At 37.8% G+C, this 21300-nt stretch overlaps 1 protein-coding gene across 13 annotated transcripts in view; it reads left to right on the top strand.

Moving 5' to 3' along the window:
• Nucleotides 1–21300, top strand: part of TENM3 (teneurin transmembrane protein 3) — a 2757765-nt gene that overhangs the window by 2607228 nt on the left and 129237 nt on the right. For all 13 annotated transcript variants that reach the window (XM_060406900.1, XM_042241437.1, XM_042241441.1 and 10 more), the window contains one exon: nt 11908–12030. In XM_060406900.1, coding sequence (XP_060262883.1) covers nt 11908–12030 — 123 coding nt within the window. The remainder of the gene's footprint in view (nt 1–11907; nt 12031–21300) is intronic.

Genomic DNA, 21300 nt, shown 5'->3' on the forward strand with positions numbered 1-21300 from the left:
GAGGTTCTTTCCAATGTATGTAATAAGTATGTCCTGCATCACAGAATTCCTAAGTTGACATTTTAAAATGAACAATAGAAACCTAAATTTTTAAACTGGAAAGGTCTTAAAAATATACTCATTTAAGTATTTCAAACCGACACCACCAGATAAATAGTTTGGCCTATACAGAGGGTTGTTTGTTGGTTTTTTTTTTTTAACTTTTTATTTTGTATTGGGGTATAGCCGATTAACAATATTGTTATAGTTTCTTGTGAATGGTGATGGGGCCTCAACCATACATGTACCTGTTGGATTTTGCCATATTTTAATCTACCAACCTTCCTCTAAGAATCTCCATATCCCTAATAGTTAGATCTTTTAATAATGATAATTAAAGTGTCTTAAAATTTCAAAGAATTATCATTTTCAGGTCTATTGCACTCTTCTACCAAAAAGTTAAAACAAGCCAAGGAAATATTATGTGCTTAAGTAGGTCACTAATATCTATACACATTTATTTGCATAAAAGTAGGATATAGGTCTTAAATAACGTTTTGAAAAGAAAGGAATCCAGATTCCTTTTAATATTATTATTTCTAAAATTGAGTCAGTACAATAAGCCTTTAAATAATGAGTAGGTACACGGGATGTCAATGGTGAAGCTACTAATAACTGTTACCAGTGAATCCTCTGTCACAAACATTTCACGATAACAGCAAACTCAGTATTTTGGCAAGCAAGGCTTAGTCTATAAATCATGCAAATGATTTCATTCTGTATTTTGAATGTTCTTGGAATGGGTCCTCATACCATATTCTTTAACGCTGACAACTGTTACTTCAAAGACTCTCTGGCTTATTGATAATGACTGGCCCCTCTGGGCAGTCAATCATGAGGGTAAACACTTTTAGTCTTTCTATTTGGTTGGAGAAGGAATGCTTCTTTCATTTCTAGAACAGAACCTGGAAACAAGAGAAAAACTAATGAAACACTAGGAAAACAATCTGTTGTAGAAATCCCAACTTAATTCTGTTGGTGACAGAAACAACAGCTTGATTTTCATACGCCTCTGTCAGCTTCAGCCCTGGCTGTCAGTGGGCAGTTGGAATTGCTATTTTACTAAGCACCATCTTTCAGCGTAGTATACTGAATCTCCACAGTGGAGAAAGAAAAAAGGCTTAGAAATTTAAAAGTAGAATTTTTAATATAAAAGAACAGGTGTCTAATATTCTGGCAGAAACAAACCTACAGAGCTGAATCATAGCCGTAGTTTTACATGCCCGTTAATGACACAGGCCAAGAAAGGATAGAAAGGAAAAATACACAGTATGGAAATATAAAATATCAGCAGTCATCCCTTACTTCCCTCCCCTTTTCCCCTTCAAAACTATTCGCTCTTAAAGCTCGTGGTTTCCAGTAGATTATAATGCTCAGAGAACCTTGCTACATCAAGTGTTAAATCCTTTGAATATCAAAATATCTTTTTAATGGCAATTTGAGCACATACTAATATTTAAGCTTTCAAACGAAATATTGATTTTCAAATAATCATATTTGGGTCAGCAAGGTATAAACTTGTGAAATAACGTTAGCCTTAAAAGTTAATAACAAATAATAATGGATTTGAATGCCAAAATATTGCCCAACACATTCCGTCAACATGTATATGAACACAGCAGGAAATCCAAAACAAAAGCTAATTTATGGAAAACTATGTATTCCTAATGACAGTTTAGACCAGTAGGGGTCCAAGTTACAAACTGCAATCTTTACATGAGATACTTTCCTTGTGCATTGAAAACTTGGTTGCATTCTGGAAACATGAATCAAATCAAACCATTGCCCTATATTTAAGAGTATTCTCCTCATTTTCTCTGTAAAATCTAATCATTGCACATGTGCATCATGTATATTTATGTACTCATGAAATTTAAACACAAAATGAAGAAATTTTGCTTTCAAAACCCAAGATACCCAAGGAATAGTATGCATAAAATGATAGTTTGAGCCCATGCAATTTTACTTTATTGTAAAATGAAGACAAAGGAACCACAGCACTGGTATTCTAATATGTTGATATTTTATTGATGCCAGATGTTTTTTTTTTTTCCTTAGGCTCGATGATTTAGCCTAAATATTTATATTTTAAAACATTATATTGACATACCATAGAATATAAATCTGGAAGAAACCTTAAAGATCAGTGAGTGTAGTTCTTCAGATTTTTACATAAATAAGATATCTAAGCCTCAGAGAGGCCCAGGGACTTGCCAAGGTTCCAGAACTCGATAGAGCCAGAATTGAGACTTGGACCCAGGTCTCTCTAAACGTAAACTGAGGGCTCCACAAGATGCCACACAGCCTGTGCTGAAAACTGCATCATACCTATAAATGATCAGATTCTGATTTTCTTCTCCTGCAACTTCTGATAACATGTTCTTAATGATTCTTTCTCAGAAAGATTATTTGAGGGAAAAACATACCATGGTGGATGTGAGGTGAATTTCAAGACAGGAAAGCGTTCAACCTTAGCTTGCTGAGATGAACTTAGAAGGTTTTGGAGGCTAAATCCCACTGAATTGCGAATACTTTCAGGATATCCTTTAGCTTAGTTTTTTGTTTGTTTGTTTTACCAGAATCTGGTTCTCATATTACCTCATACTTTTTTTGTCTTTGTTGGTTTTTACCAGAACCTGGTTCTCATATTATCTCATACTTTTTTTGTCTTTGTGTGAATGCAGGCTTGATCTTGTGATATTAAATAGCATTTAGCCAATAATGCCAGGCATGCTAAGAACTAGATTTTAAGTTGCCAAAACCTCAGAGCGTACTCTTCAGGGTTCTGGTGACATAAGCTGGGTTCAGGTTTCCGATGGCAAGGGTGCTTGCTTCTGTGTTTGCCTCACAACATCCCCTGTAATTTACTCTAAGGTTCTGGCAGATTGCTGGACCATGTCACCAGCTGTCACCACCCCTCCTTCCCATCCCTGTTTGGCAGTATCTGAGAACACAGGCACGCCAGTAGAAATAATAGTAGCTGTGATAACAACTTCGGTGGCATGGTCCCCAGAGACAAGATCAAAATTTGGCACCATTTCTCTCAACATGAAACTAAAAATGGCACTGAATTTGCTCCTTGGTGGCATATAATTTTCCTTAATGACACATTTTGGTTTCAAGTCTTCTACATGCTGGCTTTTAAATATCAAGCCAGCATACATCGGTTAAAAACAATGCCATGCCCATTTTTTTATGGGGAGGAGGTGAAATAAATATAATACCACACACTCCTTTCATCTCCATCAGCCTTGAAAAATAAAGGGAGTGGATGCTATAATTTCTCTCACTTCAGTGGTATTTCAGAGCCTGAAAATTTCTTCATAAAATTTCACTGGTAGATTTTCACTGGCATATTGTCTCAAAATTCTCTCAATTAATGAGATTTTTTTCTTGGCATTTCTGAAACAAAAAATTTAAGAAATTATAGAATGTTTTTTGAGTGACACAGAAATATTTTAATTTAAGCATCTTGAATTTGGTTACAATCTAAGAATACCAGGCAAAACCCTTAAAATGTAGTTCAGAGTAGACTACTGGGCTATAAGTAACATAGGTTGCAAAAGTGATTGACAGTTTAGCACTGAGTTATTTCTAGAGTTGATATCTTTGTAACTTTTTTATCATTGACTTGGGTGGTAGTATAAAAAGTATGCTCATGAATTTTGTAGATGATAAATGTCAGATACTACAACTAATTTAAGAGAGTTCTGACTGGGAATCATCTTGAAAATCTGTATTTTCCTGCTGTGCAAAAACAGGAATTATACTAGGTACTTTCTAACACATTATTGACTGGGGCATTTTGCAGAAACTAACTTCTGTGGCATTTATGCATCTCCAATCAATAATGTGCTAAGACTGCTTATGACTGTTACCAGTCTCAGATTCTCTGTTATCATCCTTATTTCTCAGGAACCAAGCAATGGAGAGCCAGCCCTCTAAGATCAACTCTAAGCAAAATATTGAAAAAGCTGAATTACATATTAAATTTTTCCTGTAACTATCCCCTCCCATTTTTCCATAGCTAACATCCTATACATTATTCCATTACCCCACCCCAAACGCATCATTTTCCATCAGAGTACCTATTTTTAACCCCCTATCTGCAAAGGTCCATTTGTGCTTCTCCTACGACCCCCCTACTTCTCACACAAGAGACAGTTAAAAACGTATTCAAATATAAGGTGGGCTGTTCAAGATAAAATAATATAAATTGCTGTGGCAGGATATGGACATGGAACGACAGACTGGTTCCAAATAGGAAAAGGAGTATGTCAAGGCTGTATATTGTCACCCTGCTTATTTAACTTATATGCAGAGTACACCATGAGAAATGCTGGGCTGGATGGAGCACAAGCTGGAATCAAGATTGCTGGGAGAAATATCAATAACCTGAGATATGCAGATGACACAGCCCTTATGGCAGAAAGTGAAGAGGAACTCAAAAGCCTCTTGATGAAAGTGAAAGAGGAGAGTGAAAAACTTGGCTTAAAGCTCAACATTCAGAAAACGAAGATCATGGCATCTGGTCCCATCACTTCATGGCAAATAGATGGGGAAACAGTAGAAACAGTGCCAGACTTTATTTTATTGGACTCCAAAATCACTGCAGATGGTGATTGCAGCCATGAAATTAAAAGACGCTTACTCCTTGCAAGGAAAGTTATGACCAGCATAGATAGCATATTAAAAAGCAGAGATATTACTTTGCCAACAAAGGTCCGTCTAGTCAAGGCTATGGTTTTTCCAGTAGTCATGTATGGATGTGAGAGTTGGACTGTGAAGAAAGCTGAGCACTGAAGAATTGATGCTTTTGAACTGTGGTGTTGGAGAAGACTCTTGAGAGTCCCTTGGACTGCAAGGAGATCCAACCAGTTCATCCTAAAGGAGATCAGTCCTGGGTGTTCCTTGGAAGGACTGATGCTAAAGCTGTGGCCAGTACTTTGGCCACCTCATGCGAAGAGTTGACTCATTGGAAAAGACTCTGATGCTGGGAGGGATCGGGATCAGGAGGAGAAGGGGACGACAGAGGATGAGATGGCTAGATGGCATCACCGACTCGATGGACATGAGTCTGAGTGAACTCCGGGAGTTGGTGATAGACAGAGAGGCCTGGCTTGCTGCGATTCATGGGGTTGCAAAGAGTCGGACACGACTGAGCGACTGAACCGAACTGAACTGAACTGATGGCAGTATAGAGTACAAATTAATTCTAGGAAGACTTCATGAAGAAATGTTATGTGGACTAGATGTTAGGGTGTTGGTGAGATTTCATCAGGCAGAGTTTGGGGAAGGCACCCCAGAAACCAGGAATTATAAGGAACAATGTCGCGGAAGCAGAATAATTAAGGACACTATGGTAGACAGGCAAATCTGGCCAGCTCATGGGGTCTGTGTTATATTCACCTTGTTATGCAACAGAGCTCTAGAACTTTCTCATCTTGCAAAATAGAAACTCTATATCCCCCCATGCCAGCCCTAGGCACCATTCAACTGTCTGCTCCTTTGGGTCTATCTTAGATGCCCATATAAGTGAAATCAAGTAGTATTTGTCCTGTGTATTTATACAATAGGCTTCTCTTGTGGCTCAGTAGTATAAATAACCTACCTGCCAATGCAGGAGACACAAGTTTAATCCCTGGATTGGCAACCCACTCCAGTATTCTTGCCTGGGAAATCCCGTAGACAGAGGAGCCTGGCAAGCTACAGTCCATGGGGTCACAAAGAGTCAGGTTTGACTTAGCAACTAAACAACAACATATGTATATGGTATTTTCTTTATCCATTCATTAGTGGATATGTGGATGTCTTCTGTCTCTTGACTGTTGGCTCACTCCTCCCTTTTCCTCTTAGCGGATGGAGTCGCTTACCATCCTTCTACACCGGGTCTTTGCTGTGTGTGTGCATTTACTCTGTTTATCTCAGTGGGGCTGGGGGTCGGGGTGGTGTTGCTGTAACAGGCTGTCTTCATTGTCTCGCCCACAACCTTATGGGCAGGAATGCCTGGGAGCTTTGCAGAGAAAAGCACCTGTGGCAAGGTTCAGGGAAGGTAAAACATACATTCTTTAGCTATGCTCTGTGTCAGATGGACTACTTTAAATAAAATATTTAAGTTTAGTATGTAGTTAGAAAAGTATACAGAACCTAAGTGAGCAACCCAGTGGAGCCACTTCCCAGGCAGAAAAATGGAATATTACCCGCTCTCCAGAAGCCCCCATGGGGTCTCCCAGGCATCACCTCCCCACTTCCCCCTGCAGAGAGTCACTCCGGGGACTTTCACCTGCTTTGAATGTTATGCACGTGGACTTCCACAGTATCAACGTCTTCTGTGAATGGGGTCCCTTGCTCAGTATTCCGTTTGTGAAGTTGTTCCATATTGTGGCATCTGGAGGTGGCTCACTCATTCACACTGCTGTGTGGAATTCCATTGTATGATGATCCTCTAATTTGTTTCTCCATCCTACTGCAGGCAGACATCGGAGTTCTTTCCAGTTTGGGGCTGTAACAAATATTTCTGTGAACATTCTTGTTCATGCCTTTTGGTGCTCTGTGGATACATGTTTCTATTGGATATGCAGGCAGAATTTTGTACATCTCTGGGGACTCACCTACTGTATCTAAGATTTTTTAATATGGAGAAAATATATTCTAATTCCCAACAAGCAACCTTTAAATGATCTTGCAAAAATACAGCTATTTATAGTTGGTAAGCATCTTGTATTTACAACTCAATTTTAAGAAATGGACAACTTCTGAGTATGTCTGCTACTCAAAAGAGAGATGCATTAACAATTTGTGTTAGACTTTTTAAAATTCCCTTGAGGCGAATGCTCAGTTTTGATTCAGATAAGTAGGAAAACAGCACAGTACAGGGAAAGGAATCCTGAAATAGAATCAGGAGGTCTGTTATGTACTTTGAAAATGGAGTCTGGTGTTGAGTGAAGCTCTTGACGCTTAATATGTATAACTTAAGATCTCTATGCAAATACAGAGACTGAGCCCAAGTTAATGAGACAGAGAGACACACACACAGAGATGCATGGGTCCTCTTCATGCACTAACTGGGTGAATCACTGACCCCCTCTCTGCCTGTGTTACAGGGGTAACGATAGTATCACACACTACAGTTATTAGGAGATAATAGATATCAAGGTATTTTAAAATGCAAAAACACACTGATTATATCTCCATTAGTATTTCTATAACTTTAAAACACACACTGCTGTTTACTTGCGTAATTTTTAATTTGTTTTTAAGACTCTTGGAGTTAACCAAAACAGCCTGTTATTAATTTAATCACTGTCATAACATTACTGTAGAACTTTCCTTTTGGAACAATACACGCGATGGAAAAGTATTTGTGTGGCAGGACGGTGCCTGGAGTACACAAGTGTTACCGGTTACTGATTTTTCCTTCCCTCCCCTCCAAACTCTGTCTCTGCCTTCAGTTTCCTAGATGTAGTGCAGAATCATGTCTCTAGCCTACGACCCTCACAGAAGTTACAGTTGACTCCCTTCAGTGTGGATTTTCACATTCCACCACCCTCGGGTAGGCTATAGGTGGTGTGTGTGCCCTTTTTCACCAGAAGGTCTGGGTCACGGTCCACAACTCACTCATTTGGAACCTTACGCTCAGAAAGTCTCAGATTTCACAGATTTACAATAAAAAAAAAAAAGTAACTACCTAATGGAGTCTTTGAGAAGATTAAATGAGATGATAGGCTAAAGCATAAGCGCAACACTTGACACATAGCTAAGTGTTCAGTGAACATTTTATTTTTAAAAAATATTGCATCCCCATGTTCCCACACCAAGGCAGAGGACCCTGTCTGCGGCTGAGAGAATGCCTGGTATTGCTACCAGTCTGTGCCACCTCGCCTAAGCTGTCCTCATTAGCTAAGCTGTCCACCCAGGGGTCAAGGGCCCCGCAGAGCACAGAGCTGCCAGCCTCCTTTCTGGCACTCTTCCCATGCCCTCCATCGGGCCCAGGGCAAACCAGGACCCGTCACAGCATCATGAAGAGTGGCCGCAATTGCCTTCTCACGGGATCAACTCTGCTTTCCAGCCTGGGCATTAAAGAATTAGGATCATTCTTCTTTCTTTATAGATGTATTTTGTTTCTCTAATTCTCCCTTTGTGTGTCTGCCAAGATAGCTCATTACACCAGTGCTCAGTGATTTCAGTAGCGTTCTGACTTTGAGTTTGTTGCCTCCTTTTTCTCACTCTCTCTTTGCATCTCTCTCTCTCTCTGTATGTGTCTCTGTCTCTCATTAACTTTGGAATCAACCTCTATATCTGCATAAAAATCTCTCGTTACACATCAGTGTCAAGAGCTTCACTCAATACCAAACACCAACATTTTCAAAGTACGTGACATCCTAAGACCAAACAACTGTTTGGTGTCTGTTTTCAAAGCAGAGTTTAACAAGATACAGTACCATTTGGTATGTTTCTTATTATATGACATCTTAAGTAGAACCAAAATCCCATTTTACTGAGATTTTCTATAATAAAAAATATATGTAATAAAGCTGTGGCCCATCTGGAAAAAAGTAAAATAGCTCTCCAAACACAAACATAACATTGCTTTTTAACATTTGATATCTGTGCATGACCCAGGGACTGTTCCTCCTCTTCAGAGTCTTTTAAAACCAGTAATGTAAGCAAATCCATCATTCAAGAAGGCTTTTTATGTTACATAAAAGCTCACAATGATGATACGTTATTTTGTGTAGAAACTATGGCTCTTTTGGAATATTATTGCTAAGACAGAGTATGTCTGTCAAAACTTTTACTGTACGCAGAACTACAGCATTTTATTCACAGATTGCTGAACTGTCTGAAACCTTGAAAAATGTATGAAGTGATAAGTGTTAAGAAAGCTTCTGATATTTTGCCACTCAAAAACTACATACTCTAATGCAAAATGACCTGAAATTATACTTCTTTATGAGTTGACAGTTTGTATATTGGAGAATTGTAAACCTGTATCTTAATCCTTGAAAAAATTAGTCTTTAAAGGAAATTGCTGAAACACTATAATTTAAACATTGAGTGTGAGCCTATATGTTTGTTACAAATTGTCCAGGGTGGATGTGGCTATGTTCCTATCTATGTTTGGTGTGTTTCTTTACTAAAGGATGACTTTTATATGAGAAATTGTTAACAAAACAATGTGAGACTGGTAATAGAATGTCCCCAAACTGTTGAATCTTTTTTAAAAAATTGATCAATTATACACAGTGCTAATGGCCTTTCACTCAGCTATTATACTTTTCCTATAGCATTATGCTAAGACCAGTCATTAATTCTTCATTAATAATGTAACACTCCATTCTTAGCCATTTATATTTTTATTTGGTATTTATTAATTTTGCCTTAAATTGCTATACTTGTGTCCACAAAAGTGTTGTCAGAGATTTTAAAACCTCCGAAAATAGAGTTTATTTCTTTGACAGATGCTTACTGAGATCTGGTCAGTAGCAGACACTGTATAAGGCAAATGAGATACGTGAATGATCTAAGACAATCTTGGGAGATACTTCACGCAGTCAGGAGGTCTCCCCAAGAAGCTGACACCAACCATTAGAGGGAATAATAGGTATTTTGCAGTGGGTAAGGAGCACTGCAGATGTGGGGCCTAAGTGGGGTGTTTATTGAGACTCTATGGTCTGGTCAGGCGACTACAAATGGTTCAATAACCTGGAGTACAGAATAAGTAAATGAAAGAGCTACATACTATGGGCTTTCCCAGTAGGTGCCAGCTATCCTTCATATATATGGCCTAGAAAATCCCTGGAGAAGGGAGTGGCAACCCACTCCAGTATTCTTACCTGGAGAATCCCATGGAGAGGAGCCTGGAGGGCTACAGTCCCTAGGGTCACAAGAGTTGGACACAACGGAGTGACTAACACACACACATCCTTCATATACATGGTCTAGAAAATTCACATCATTTAAGGTTGGTTTAACCAGCCTCATTTTGTAAGTAAACCTAATGTTTAGTATTACATCATTTGTCCAAAGTTAAATTCTAGATTGAGCTTCCCTGGTGCTAAAAAGTCTATCTGCCAATCCAGGAGACACAAGAGACAGGTTGGATCCCTGGGTCAGAAAGATCCCTTGGAGAAGGAAATGGCAACCCACTCCAGTATTCTTGCTGGGAAATCCCATGGACGGAGGAACCCGATGGGCTACAGTCCATGGGGTCGTAAAAGAGTCAGGCACAATTTAGCGACTAAACAACGACAAATTCTAGACTGAGATTGAACCCACGTCTAACTAATTGCTCTTTACACTGTAACAGCTTAGTTTTGTTAATATATGTTCGATATTTAATAAGGGCTTTTTAACAGCAGTCGTTATCACACTGTCTCTAACAGTACTTTCTAAACTCTTACATCTCTCTTTGGTAAATTACAATATGTATAATGAATATATACTGTCAAATAATGTTGAAAAATTCTCCTTCATGACATAGTAATATGACAATCACCAGATTTCCCAATGGATATTTAGCCTTCCTTAGGGATTAATTCCTAAACTCTATTTTGTGGAGCACAAATGAACCTTCAGTGTTAATGATTAATGCGACAGTGAGTATTATTCTAAATGTTTTTAAAGAATAAAATAAAAATATGTAAAATAATAAATTGTTACCTTTCTGTTTCTAATTACTTAGTCTTCTAGTTAGCTATTTGCTAAGATTTTTACATAAAGAAAATTAGTAAACATATAAAATTTATATATGAATTTATACATAAATTTATAAGATTATCAATCCTACATCAAAAACTTTATGTGAAGTTACCTGACACTTTGGAAAACACCCTGACGCTGCAAAAGATTGGAGGCAGGAGGAGAAGGGGATGACAGAGGATGAGATGGTTGGATGGCATCACCAACTCGATGGACATGAGTTTGAGTGAACTCTGGGAGTTGGTGATGGACAGGGAGACCTGGCGTGCTGCAGTCCATGGGGTTGCAAAGAGTCAGACAAGATTGAGTGACTGAACTGAATTGAACTGGATCTGACACACACTCATGTTGCTTGATCTGTGCTAGTACTGACTTGTAAGTCAAAGATTTGAAGATTATTCATCTCAAATTAAGAATATTCAAATATTACTGTATGTTGTGCATCGGAATCCATGTTGACCATTTCATGCACCATATTGATCTGTGAGACGAATTGTTACTTTAGTCCAAGTGAAGAGCGCCATGTCTTCTTCAGTTCAGTTCAGTTCAGCCACTCAGTCGTGTCCGACTCTTTGCAACCCCATGGACTGCAGCACACCAGGCCTCCCTGTCCATCGCCAACTCTTAAGAACCTATAAATGTTACAACCAAGTGTGCAAGGGGCCTGTGGTCCTGTCCTGCCACTCACTTAGATGATGGTGAGTGGTAGAATCGGAACAAAGCAGAGCACAGAGGGATTCATTCCAAGAGTTTCCCGGTGCTCATTAGCCGAATCAGATCAAATCTTTATTAAAGTGCTGCCGTGTTGCCTTGCACTGCTGCCTGAATTGCCTTTGTGTGAGGAACTGTTTTCTGATTTTTATTAGGTGATTAATCCTTGGCATTTCAGAACATGGGAATTTCCACTTTACATGTGACTCTTGTTACTCAGAGTATGGACAGTCTGACTTTACATATGACTCTTGCTGTTCAGAGCATGGTAATTCTAACTTTACATATGACTCTTGCTATTCAGAGCATGGTAATTCTAACTTTACATATGACTCTTGCTATTCAGAACATGGTAATTCTAACTTTACATGTGACTCTTGTTGTGAACAGATGTACCATTTGCTGTTGTAGCTGGAAGCAGCAGACCTTTAAACAACGTGTGTTTTTTACCCCCAGCAATGCATCTCTTTGGCCTCAATTGGCAGTTGCAGCAGACAGAAAATGACACATTTGAGAATGGAAAAGTGAATTCTGATGCCATGCCAACAAACACGGTGTCGTTACCTTCTGGCGACAATGGTAAGAGAAAGAATCACGTGTCCTGTGTTTTTCTTTTAACACTTCTTTTCCATAAATTTATTTTTACCCGTGTTAGAGCCAGTTGTGTATGGGAGAAGGAAGAGGTTTTAGAATTACAAATATTATCTCTGAATGAGTGACTTTCATTCAGTTACTTGAAGCCTTGAACATTCACATTTTTATTACAGGAATAATACAGTGCTCTGCCTTCTGAGTCGGTGGCTAGGCTTTTTTGCCTTTCCTTCAAAAGTGTGCGTTTTGTTTTATTTTTAGTCTGTAAATAGATTCTAATTCAGTGTATCATCTCTTATATCACCTTGGGTTTATTGAGTTTTCTTCATTCAGCTAGTATGTGAAGTTGGAATACTATCTTCATTTTGTTTTAGAAGCTTTTACATACAAAACACATTAAAGGATTATCGTTTATTGACCTTTCCTCAGCTTTGCCCTTTCTCTAAACTTTCAAAAGTTTACACTTTAAGCTAACAGGCTTTCAAATCAATTGGTTCCGAGGTTAAAAATTGGTATTTAAGAGGTTAGAGAATGCCGTATTTCATTTTTTTCAATATAAACACCCAGAAAAATGTGTACATGTGTAAGTATATTTATTTGATGTAGCTATTTTTATTATATGTGTGTACACGCTTGTATTTATGCTTGGCATTTGGCATTCTCTGACTTTTTGCAAAATGTCAAAGTACTTTATATCTCAAAGCAACCAGATAAAGACACCTTTTTCCGTCACATGAGAAACAGGCTGTTTGCCTTTCAGCATTTCCCTGGCTCTCCTTCCTCTTTGTTTCTAATCTAGAATATTTTTCTTCTGCTTTGGCATCAGTTATTTTCATCCTCATGTGGCTGATTTCTTTGCAAGACTGAAAAGAAGCTATTATATATCTATATAGTATATTTATTTGTATTTTATATATGCAGCTACTTTACATGTACCCACTGGCTGTGACTAATGCTTTTACCATATTTTTTTGTTCTTTGCTTTTCCATCTTCTGTTTTAATAATAATACTTCATGACACCCCTCTTCTTTTTTAGGAAGGCTGATGGATTTTAGAAGATGTTAGATTTTCACAATAATAATAAATACCACCACTCTTGCCCCTGTATAGAGTGTTTAATACCAAGTGCTATATATGCACCTCTCTTCTTTCTTAGGGAGGCTGAGGGATTTTAGAGGACGTTTCTAAATGTTAGATTTTCACAGTAATAATAATACCACCACCGCTGCCCCTGTGTAGAATGTTTGATACCAAGTGCTATATATTTCAAATAAACTGTAATCTAACGGTTGATGACAGTGACAGTGGAAATTAGCACACAGTGGATTAAAGAGGAGTGAAGAAAAGCTGGCCTAATTAAAACTGTTGGTGGGAAATTTCAATTAAGTGAAATATAATTACTTTAAACAACTGTTTAATCTTTAATGCACTGATAACACAAATATGAACAGATCAGTAACTATACAGAAATTAAAAGTATTTCTTTTGGGTTTATATAGATTGAAATTTAGAGTGTCTCTTAAAGTGGATGATTCCTGTGAATGATCAAATGGCACTTGTTAACCACACATGTAGGGTACTTCTTACAAACGGAAGAGAAAAATGCTTATTGTACACATTTTGCTTACTTGTTTATACATCCTAACGTTTTATTGGGTTTCCCCCAATGCCTTGGCAGTAAAGAATCTGCCTGCCAGTGCAGGAGATGCAAGTTTGATCCTTGCATCAGGAAGTTCCCCTGGAGAAGGAAATGGCAACCCACTCCAGTATTCTTGCCTGGAGAATCCCATGGACAGAGGAGCCTGACGGGCTACAGTCCATGGGGTCGCAGAGAGTCAGACGTGATCGAGTGTCTGAGCACAGCACATTAATATAAGACAAAATGAAGGCCATCAATTTTGGTTAGTGTGACTCTGGCAAATGACTTCTCCAAGTTTAAAAAAAAAATTTTTATAGGAACTTCCAGTTTTAAAATTAATAAGTCATGGATATAATATACAACATGGTGACTTTAATTAGTCACCCTGAGGATGAGGTGGGGGGCCCCCACTCTTTCCCTCCTGCAGTCCCATAGCTGGGGCTTCCTTCTCAGGGTCTCCTTAGCCCAGCCCTCCTGCCCCATCCCGCACGGTGCTTTTGAGTAGGGGACCTGCCAGGAACTGACAATTCAGCGATGGAGCCATAGTGTGTATATTCACACAAGCAGGGACAGAGGAGCGCATGGGAGGTTGTGCCCAGGCATTACCCCCTAACCTCTGGGGAAAGCGAGACAGGGCAGAGACAGTGTCTGGGGTCAATCTCTTCCCTTCCTCCACTTGTCTCATATATTTGAAAGCTGTGAAAAAGTAGATCTTAAAAGTTCTCATCACATACAGAAAAAATTGTGACTGTCTATGTTAGACATATTGTGGTAATTGTTTCACAATATATATAGTTATCAAGTCATTATACATCAGAAACTAATATAATGTTGCATGTCAATTATATGTCAGCAAATAATTAAAAACCCCTTTTGTATGAGAACAAATTGAAAAACTATGTGATTCATCCTCTTTAAACAAAAAAAGGTTCAGATTGCTTTTAAATTTTACATTTTTGTTCGTCATGTATGAATTTTCTCAAATACAAGCCAATTTCAAAGAATTAGATTTTAGAGCAAGTTAAAAGTTGCCTATGAATTGAAGAAATGGGGCTAACAGTGCTTCAAGAGTATTGAGTTTTATTCAATATTGCATATAGTATTTATGTTGTTGCATTGTATAATAGCTGCTTAATTAGATGCTACATTGATTTTGTCCATTAAACTACATTTGCAAGGTAATGTTTTAATTCACTTAGCTTGTGATGTAACACTCTGTATACATAATGTTAAGTTATGGCATGCGGTTGTTTATAAAAAGATATTTTCTCTCAGAGATCTCAAAGTCAGAGTATAAATCCAAGGTTAGATCATAGAATTGGAGGGTGGGCTATTGATTGTCTATAAATGCCCAACCTTGCTTCCTGATGCCTTAATTATTAGTGCCTCTGTGGGACCTAAGATGATATTTATTATCATTTACCTTCCTTGACAATTGTTAGACCTTCAGAGTTGGATGTATTTTCTGCCTTTTCATTTTAATCAGTATAGGCCAGTTCACTCACATGATGTGCAGGCAGCAAGCTCATGATATCTATGACCCCAAAGAGTAGTATTTTGTAACTTTGAGTGGTTTTCTTGATGTCATAGAGTAATTCTCAAACAGATACCAAACCCCCTAAATTACTGATAGGATTTTTAAGTACTACTCTGTTTTGTCCTTATGATATCTGGGGGTTATAAATTATAATTCATAAAATGTCTCAGAGTATAAAGTCCTTTATTTGATGGAGTTATCTGAGAAATGCCACTTTACTGATGTGTTTCTATATAAACTAGGAATCTCATAAGAAGGAGAGGAATAACAATAGCTATATGTACTCAGCCTCTTTATGTTTTCACACTCTGACAACCATATTTTAAGACGTTAAGACTGTTGTGACACACACTTACTGACGAAAGGAAAAATCACAGTTAGCAGGTGAAAAGACAGCCAGTGGCTCCCACGTTGAGGCACAACAGGACAGGATGGGGGCGGGGGGAAACCTTCAAGACGATACTTTATTGTGTTTGAAGACGTGGTACATCTCACTCTAACTGTGAAGGTTTTAATTGGTTTGATTCCTAACCCACACACTTTGAGTTTAGAATAACTACAGGGCAGTCTGTTGCCCCGTCTATTTTTTTCCTCCATCCTTCCTCCTTTTTCTCTTGGTAAAACCTACAGACCACCTTCGTATTTCCTGTGATCGTTCCCAGGTTCAGACTCTGGGGGCTTAAGGATGGAGTGATCTCAGTGAGGGAGGATGGCGAGCACTAAAACTAGCCCTCCTTTCATTTCCTCTGAAGCCAGAGTTTTCTGGAATTCAGGACATGATGAAAGACATCTGTCTCCAGGCTTTTATCTGGGAGGACTGACGAGCTTCAGAGGAAAAGGTTGTCCAAGTATTTACAAGTTTATCAAACGGTGTCAATGGCACGCTGACTTCCAGGTGTGTTTACAATCAATAAAGAGCATTTGAAAATGCTAACAGCAACGACCACGCTTGACCTGGCCGAATGAGAGGAGGGCCATGACTTGAAAAGCAGCAGTGCAGAATTTAAAAAAACAAGGCACCTTCACAAAACTCTAGTCTCCTGACATTCAGATAGAGGCTTTTTAGCAGGATTGTTGTACTAATATTAGCGGCCAGTTCCATGGATTTAAGCAGAGAGAAATCTGTGATGTCCTTATCTCTCTGCATCACTGATTATAGTGAGAGGGTCAGGTCGGCATTTACCTTTTAGGAAAGAGACATTTTGAGACCTCAATTCAAAATAAATCCTAGATTCTAAATAGTGTAATAATTTGAAGCAGAGAGACATTGATAGGCACTTAAAAATGAGCACATTTTATAGGATAAGCTAGATCAGTGATCTTAAAACTATTTCGTTCTTGTGAGTCTAAAATATGTGTATTGAGTTGTATTTCCTGCAACCATAGTACTCTTAGGTGTTTTTTTTTTAAATCTGTTTCATTCTATACTGAATTTTGTTTCCATTTATCAGTTGCACGTATTTGGCTGAAATCAACCTAATTATGATATACATAATGTCAGCATTTTAATAATTATTAAATATAAAAAGTGAAAATATTAAAAAATACCTCTCTGGATGAGATGGGGACTTTTCAGACAGTTTTTGTATTCACTGATGAATATTGCCTATTACAAGAGCAAAGCAAATTTCAATATCAATTCTATTCCTGTTTTTCCTTTTTTATAAGTGTAAACATAAGAACTCTCCCTACAAAATAAGCAGATGGGAATGTTCAAAGTCCTTGTTAGTCCTTTGTTAAAAGTCACGTAGTGATCTGTTTCCAAAAACTATCTTTAGTGGTCTACAAGTGTCAATTCCACCACATTTCTTCTTCAATTTTATTGAAAGTGAGGAATTGGCAGCTACCTGATTTCAAAAGGATTCTTTACGCAGTTTTCCAAATCAATCCAAATTTCTCAGTTTCCATGGAGTACACCAGAAAAGGCTTCACCGAGGCGTAGCAAGATGCAAACCACTAATGATATGTTATTCTTTTACTTAGTGGCACTTTATTTTATCTGATATGTACAGAATGCAGTAGAAAATGGAGCCATTGTTCATTTTCATTTACCTTTCTTATAATCTCTTTTGAATGCTTTTATCATATTATATACTTTTACTATCTCTAATTAGCTCATCAAATGTATGGGAAATACTCACTATTTAATTTACTGGTAGAGCTAGTTTTCAATAAAATCAAACTTACTTTCTTCCATAAAAAGTCTGACTTGTTTTTTTTCAGTTCAAATAAATTAATATAAATTTTGTCACAACCATCTCAGCTCAGAATTCCTGTGCTAGGCAGGCAGTAGAGAGATGGATAAAACTCAGAGCCTTGCCAGGAGTTTGACAATGGGATTAAATAAGGCATCATTGCCGTGAATACTTCTTACTTTATTGATGTTCTCTTTGCAATCATGAAACTCTTCTGCAGATGAAAAGCATTCAGAGACAATGGGTGAGTGGGTGACAGGGCACAAAACAAAGATTTCTCTCTCCCTCTTGATGCATCTGATGTTAAAACTGCCAGCAGTCTTAAGTAGTCCATTTCTTAACTTCATTGCACTTTGCCTTTGCTAGAAATACGTGTATGGCAGGAAAAACAAAAGAGACCTTCCTTGGGTTTATGGTGTCTTGGTTAAAGAATGTTTATCAAACCTGGACTGGCGATTCGTTTCATATATGATATTATACATGTTTCAATACCATTCTCCCAAATCATCCCACCCTCTCCCTCTCCCACAGAGTCCAAAAGACTACTCTATACATCTGTGTCTCTCTGTGGCGGATTCATGTTGATATATGGCAAAACCAATACAATATTGTAAAGTAATTAGCCTCCAATTAAATATATTTTTAAAAAAATTTTTTAAAAAAGAATGTTTATCAGCAAAAATACTTTCAATTTTGCCTGTTTGACACACTGGAAACTTTATGTTCTAAGAGAGTGTATCAAAGAAAGATTCTGGATATGTGAAAAGTATGCCTGTCTGTTGTAATGGAAGTCTAAATATGGGAATTGTTGAGGTTCTAGAAATAATTTCCATAAAATAATGTTCCCCTTTTTCCTACATTGAAAAGTCCTCATGTTCCATAGGGGTATGAACTACTCTTGTTTGAAGAATACTGGACCAGATAACCTCCAAGGGCACTGGAACTCTGAAATTCTAGGAAGATTTTTCCATTACAGGTAGACAAAAAAGAAACAGTCCACTCAACCTTGGTTCTTTTGTATTACAATTAAAAATAACCTTCTTTCTGAAAAAGAGCCACCTGTTAAATTAACTATGGGACTGACTATACAAGTAGATAACACTTCTCGACCCAGAAGTGGGTACACATATTGTTGCAGTGAGAAAGATTTTAACACCTCAAAATCAGGATATAAAGACAGCAATAAAGCAAAACCCGAAACCCTAGAAATCAGAACTTGGTTACTGTTTCCAAAGCTAATGCCCTTGGGCAAAGATGATGTTTTGGAAAACAGTGCTGGGATTAGCACCAGCTAATGCTGACCAGCTCTCAAAGCATGGGTACACTGTTAAAACATCTATAAGCCATTTCTAGCAGCAGTAGATAGGATCAAGACCAGAGAGCAGATTAAATCACGTAAGCTTCAGATAGGAACAATAGAACTTGTTAATGGCAATAATGTATAATAACAGAGTTAGAAATCTGTGCACATAATGAATGAGTCTAAATATGAATGATCTCATGTGTAAATACATGTACCAACGGATCTTAGTGGGATAAAGGACTACTACTCTACTCAGTATTTTAAAAAATAGTATATGTAGAAATCAACCAAAACTTATTAGGAATTTATAATAAATTATAATGCAAAGAATTTTCCCTGGTGGTTCAGGCAGTAAAGAATATGCCTCCTCCAATGCAGGAGACCCAGGTTTGATCCCTAGGTCGAGAAGATCCCCTGGAGAAGGGAGTGGCAACCTACCTCAGTATTCCTGCCTGGAAAATCCCATGGACAGAGGAGCCTGGTGGGCTACAGTCCACGGGGTCGCAAAGAGCCGGACACGACTGAGCAACTTCACTTTCACTTTATCAACAGTGAATAAAAGGGTAGATGTCAAAAACTTAGAATAGTATCTGGCATGTAATAAGTATACAGTAAGTTTATTTAACACATTAGAAGTGAAGAAAAGTTGACTAAATTAAAAGTAAATATGTGTGTCTGGGTTGATAAAAAGTCATAAATTTATATTCTCTCTGCGTGTGTGTATGTGATGTTTCCCTTTAAGGACTTAATAGATTGTTATATCATCATTAATACTAGATATTCAAAAGGATTACTGTCTTAATTTTTGGAAAACTTACAGAGGACAGAGGAGCCTGGCAGGCTACAGTCCATAGGGTCACAAAGAGATAGACATGACTGAGCAACTAACACGTATAATATGAAGAATATTAGGTCATAGTAACCGTGGCACCCAAAGGCTAGCATTCCCTCCCAATAAAAATAAGTACAATTTTATGTCCTAAAACTGAAAGCTAAGCAGTTTCTCTGGTGTCTTTTAGTGGGCTAACACCTGATTTTATATGAAATAGACAGATAAATTTAAAACCTAATAATTTGAAATAAGTATTTGTTTTTAATAAAAAGCATGGGTTATATAGGTGATTCTATAAGACACATAGTTTTGGAATTATGCAGACTTCTATTTGAACCTTGACTCAACCCTCCCTTTGGGTTATAATTTACTTCTTCAGCCTTAAATTCCTCATCTCAAAATAGTATCAATCTCACAGAGTTGTTTTGAAATTTAAAATACATAATATAGATGAAACTACCTAGCATGTTATAGATTCTCACTAAAAGTTAATTCCCTTTTCCCCCCTCCTTAATCTTTTCAGTAAAAACTACTTTATGACAAATGTAGGTTCTTGTGCAAAAGCTTCCAAAATGAAAAGCAGACATTGATCTCAGGTATTTAAAAATTTCTATAAATAAAGATATTTGGTTTGCTAGCAAGCAAAAATATTCTCTGGGTGTAGGGCTATATTTTTTATCCTTTTATCTATATATTCTAGTTTTGCTAAAATGAATATTAATATCATAAGATAAATATTTTTAAATTCAGTAAGTGATGCACAGTTGATAGTCTGTGAGTTGATACATGAAAAATTACAGTGATTACTGTAACCCAATTTTGAACTTTTATTTTCAAGAGCATTTTATATTGGTAAATTAGTTCAACAAAAATAGACCTGGCAGGTGAAGGACTGTTAATTGCCATGAGTGTGGACATCAGGAAAAAAAAGAGAGGAAGTGAGACTGTTAATAATGACTTTTTATTAAGCTTTCTTGTACAGCCCCCTCCCGCTACCTACCTGGGTTATTACAACTGTATTCTCATTATTTCTCCACTTCTAGGGTTCCCACACGACTGCACTTTAATGCCTTGAGATAATGACTTCGTGTCACCTTTCACCTTCTCAGAAACTTCATGGATCTCTGTTTAGCCGTAGCTGTCCTTTGACCTGGTGGCCATGTGTCACTGTAGAATGCAGTAGTCCAGGTAGAAAAGAATCCCAACACTTAGCAGTAACACACTTTCCCGCAGACTTCATACTCATCCATAAGTGTGATTTGTTGTTACTCTAGACCCTCTTGGCCATAACCTGGACATCTACCTTAAACTTTTGTGGTAGAAAGGTTCCTTCATGACTAATCTTGAATTCAGTTTCTCCTGGTCTCATACGCACACAGACACATACACACACACACACACAAGACATAGGAACAAAAATTTGCCTTTGTGGCATTGAAGTGTAATTTACCCATAGTAAATCTATTTCAAGTATATGCTGCTGCTGCTAAGTCACTTCAGTCGTGACCCCATAGATGGCAGCCCACCAGGCTCCACCGTCCCTGCGATTCTCCAGGCAAGAACACTGGAGTGGCTTGACATTTCCTTCTCCAAGTCGCTCAGTCGTGTCCGACTCTTAGCGACCTCATGGGCTGCAGCCTACCAGGCTCCTCCGTCCATGGGATTCTTCAGGCAAGAGTACTGGAGTGGGGTGCCATTGCCTTCTCCGATTTCAAGTATCTGGGATTTTTTGAAATTTTTTGACATGAAAA

The sequence above is a fragment of the Ovis aries genome, chromosome 26 (assembly GCF_016772045.2).
Source record: "Ovis aries strain OAR_USU_Benz2616 breed Rambouillet chromosome 26, ARS-UI_Ramb_v3.0, whole genome shotgun sequence".
In the NCBI taxonomy this organism is placed as follows: Eukaryota; Metazoa; Chordata; class Mammalia; order Artiodactyla; family Bovidae; genus Ovis; species Ovis aries.